This window comes from Thermobia domestica, chromosome 7 (assembly GCF_964235325.1).
Source record: "Thermobia domestica chromosome 7, izTheDome1.hap1.1, whole genome shotgun sequence".
Taxonomy (NCBI): domain Eukaryota; kingdom Metazoa; phylum Arthropoda; class Insecta; order Zygentoma; family Lepismatidae; genus Thermobia; species Thermobia domestica.
In genome coordinates this window covers 291,733,133-291,736,347 of record NC_137460.1, presented here as the reverse complement: position 1 = coordinate 291,736,347, position 3,215 = coordinate 291,733,133, and the positions used below count along the sequence as shown (strand labels likewise).

Genomic DNA, 3,215 nt, shown 5'->3' with positions numbered 1-3,215 from the left:
CATCGAAGCTCAAATCGTTAAGCCTGATGGATCAGCATTTGGTGAAAGTGATAAAGCTGTGGCTCCTATTAATGACTTTTTAAATTCTATGTTCAGTGAAGTGGAAGTGTATTTAAATAACAAACTGATTTCATTTCCATCTCATAATCATCCATATCGATCATACATTGAAAAACTGTTAAATTATGATGATTCTGCTAAAAATACTCATCTTCAATGTGCATTCTGGTTTCAAGATACTGCTGGACATATGGATGCAACATCTAGTGGTAATAAAGGATTTCAACAACGTTATGAATTAACAAAAAAAAGTGCAAAATTCGACATGCTTGGACATCTTCATTGTGATATTTTTAATCAAGATAAATTTTTAATCCAAGGAGTAGAATTACGTCTCAAGTTAATTCCTGCAAAGCCAAACTTTTGTCTCATCGCTAGTGATGCGTCTGTTGAGGCTAAAGTGAACATTTTAGACGCTGCTTTACATATTAAAAAGATTAATGTTAGTCCTACAATAAAACTAGCACATAACAAGCTTCTACAATCAACAACAGCCAAATATCCTCTCACAAGAGTACAAATGAAGTCGTTCGTCATTCCAAAGGATCTTCAATCAAAAACAATAGATAATTTATTTATGGGAGTATTACCAACTCGAGTGATTGTGGCGTTTACACAAAATGATGCCTATACAGGAACAATAACTTCAAATCCATTTCATTTCAAACATTTTGACATCAATTTCTTCTCTCTATACATTGATGGAAAACCTGTACCTTCAAAACCATTACAACCAATTTTCGAAAACAACCTCTATGTTTCCTCATATCATACCTTATTCTGTGGATCAGGCATTCACTTTTCCAATCATGGCAACAATATTCCTCGCCTTGACTTTCCTCAAGGATACACTATCTTTGTTTTCGACATTACTCAAGATGGAGAAGCCAGCGCTGTGCAGCATTGGAATCTTATACGTCATGGGTGTGTTCGTCTGGAAGTTCATTTTACGAAGCCTCTACCAGCACCTATCTCCTGCATTGTGTATGGAGAATTCCAATCTCTCTTAGAAGTGGATCATCAGAGGAACATCATCATGGATTTTTAAAGGTACGTTATTTAAATATCATATCATATATGTACATGTCTGCATTTTTATACATGATGTCCTCTACACTAGATTTATTAAATGCTTTGCAAACAAATTCTTTATTTCACAATCATTTCGTTGGCGTATATGCAGCCAATGAATTACCAGCACATGTTCCACTACCTGCAGCTATCATCATAAATACAGATCCCTCGAACAAACTTGGCACACACTGGATTTCCGTATATATTCATACTGATGGCCGTGCCCACTACTTCGATACATTTGGATTTCCTCCATATGTAATGCATCATATTCAATTTCTACGTAGAAATTCCACTTCTTATACATTTAATAATAAACAAATTCAAAGTGTAAAATCATCCCTATGTGGACATTATTCATATCTTTTCCTATGCTTCAAAGCTAAAGGAAAGTCCTTAAATGAATTTCATTACACTTTCTCATCAACTCCAGAAAAAAATGATCGTCGATTGCTGTATTTACTTTTACAGGTAATCATGTCTTCATTCTTCTTCTTCGTTTGTTTTGATTACTTTCTTTTCATATTATTGCAGGTAGCCATTTCTTCTTCTTCTTCTTTATTATAATGTGTTTGTATGTATTATTATTTGTTCATGATTATAGATAAAATAAATTTTAAGTTTGTTTTTCAATTTTTTTTCATTTCAGAGAGTAAAAGATCGTCATCGTGTGTATGGACATCATCTTCAATGTTCAGATTGACTTGTATCTACGTTTCATCATCAACATCAACAGCAGTAGTATCATCAGTGAACAGTATATGGCAGTTGTAAAGTTATCATCACATGGACAGTGAAAACAAAATCTAACGTTCTTTTAAAATGTACTATACTTACCGTCGTTTTAATTGTGTAAATAGTTTCATCAACAATAAACACAAAATCTAACGTTCTTTTAAAATGTACTATACTTACCGTCGTTTTAATTGTGTAAATAGTTTCATCAACAATAAACACTTTGTATTATTTTTTCTCTTTGAAAACAAATGTTTTATTTCTTATTTTCTCCGTTTCCTAATAAATAAATATGTTTTATGATCAGTTATGTAATTAAATACACATATCATAAAACATATTTTTAAGTCATTGAATTAAAGAATTTCATAGTGATTTAAAAAAAAGATTCTAAAACTGATTTTTAATTCAATGATGTAATCATATAACTACATAATAATATTAATGAATTCAAATACTTAATCAGTTATTCTTTCGTAAATTAAATCAAGTATGTGAATTCAATATTATTATTATTATTATGATAGGACTTTTGTTTTTAAAATTTTAATATTAATTATTTTAGTTCCTTTTTTTTAAAATTAAAAAAGTCCTATCATACTTAAGACAAAGTTGTATAATAATAATAATTTCAAATAATAATTTTTATTTTAACATTCATTTCAAGAATTTGATTTCATTATTATGATTATTATTATTATTATTATTATACGTATCACTTATAATATACGAGGAAAAAAAATATGTTAGGATTTTTTTCTTATAAAAAATTTTAAAATCCTAACATATTGAGGTGTATGAAACGAACACAAAACACACACACAAATAAAACATTTCACTTTCCACTATATATATATTTTTATTACATTTGATATTACGTTGTTTCGTATACATGAAAAAACAAATCAATTTCTCCTTCTTTATGAAGAGTCGTTCACTTCATTGATACCCTCCGAAGGTTGAGTTTCGGTTTCCCCCCACCATGGTTGTGTCGATACACTATCAAATAAATCAGCCATTATTGAATCTATAAGTTTTTGTTTGCAAAATACTTTCATTTCCAATTTTAATCGTTCACCATCAATGTTCACATCACTGTTCTTATCAAGAGAGACACTTGGAAAACTGATGTTCATACCATTAATAATACTCTGTTCATCTACACAGGTATGGATTCCGGCAAGTCCTCTGCATGTAAGACACTGTAATTGTACATGATTACGAATAGTATCTGTACACAAGTCAAAATATTCACGTAGCACAACACTACAAACTTTACTGTTTTTCACAGCATGTTCAATACACGGTAATATTTCCAAGAAATAAAGCCAATCACTTGAAGATAA

The 3,215-nt window shown here is 30.1% G+C and overlaps 1 protein-coding gene across 1 annotated transcript; it reads left to right on the top strand.

Annotated features, from left to right (window-relative positions):
• Positions 1 to 205: 205 nt before the first annotated feature.
• LOC145691046 (uncharacterized protein F54H12.2-like) lies at positions 206 to 1,992 on the top strand. The gene is made up of 2 exons (XM_081766660.1): positions 206 to 1,110; positions 1,784 to 1,992. Exon 1 carries the CDS (start codon positions 251 to 253, stop codon positions 1,106 to 1,108), a length of 858 nt encoding a protein of 285 aa, XP_081622786.1. The 5' UTR covers positions 206 to 250; the 3' UTR covers positions 1,109 to 1,110; positions 1,784 to 1,992.
• The last annotated feature ends 1,223 nt before the right edge of the window (positions 1,993 to 3,215 follow it).

Excerpts from the sequence above, each read along its gene's own strand:
- LOC145691046 (XM_081766660.1), top strand. The coding sequence starts at position 251 with ATGGATGCAACATCTAGTGGTAATAAAGGATTTCAACAACGTTATGAA.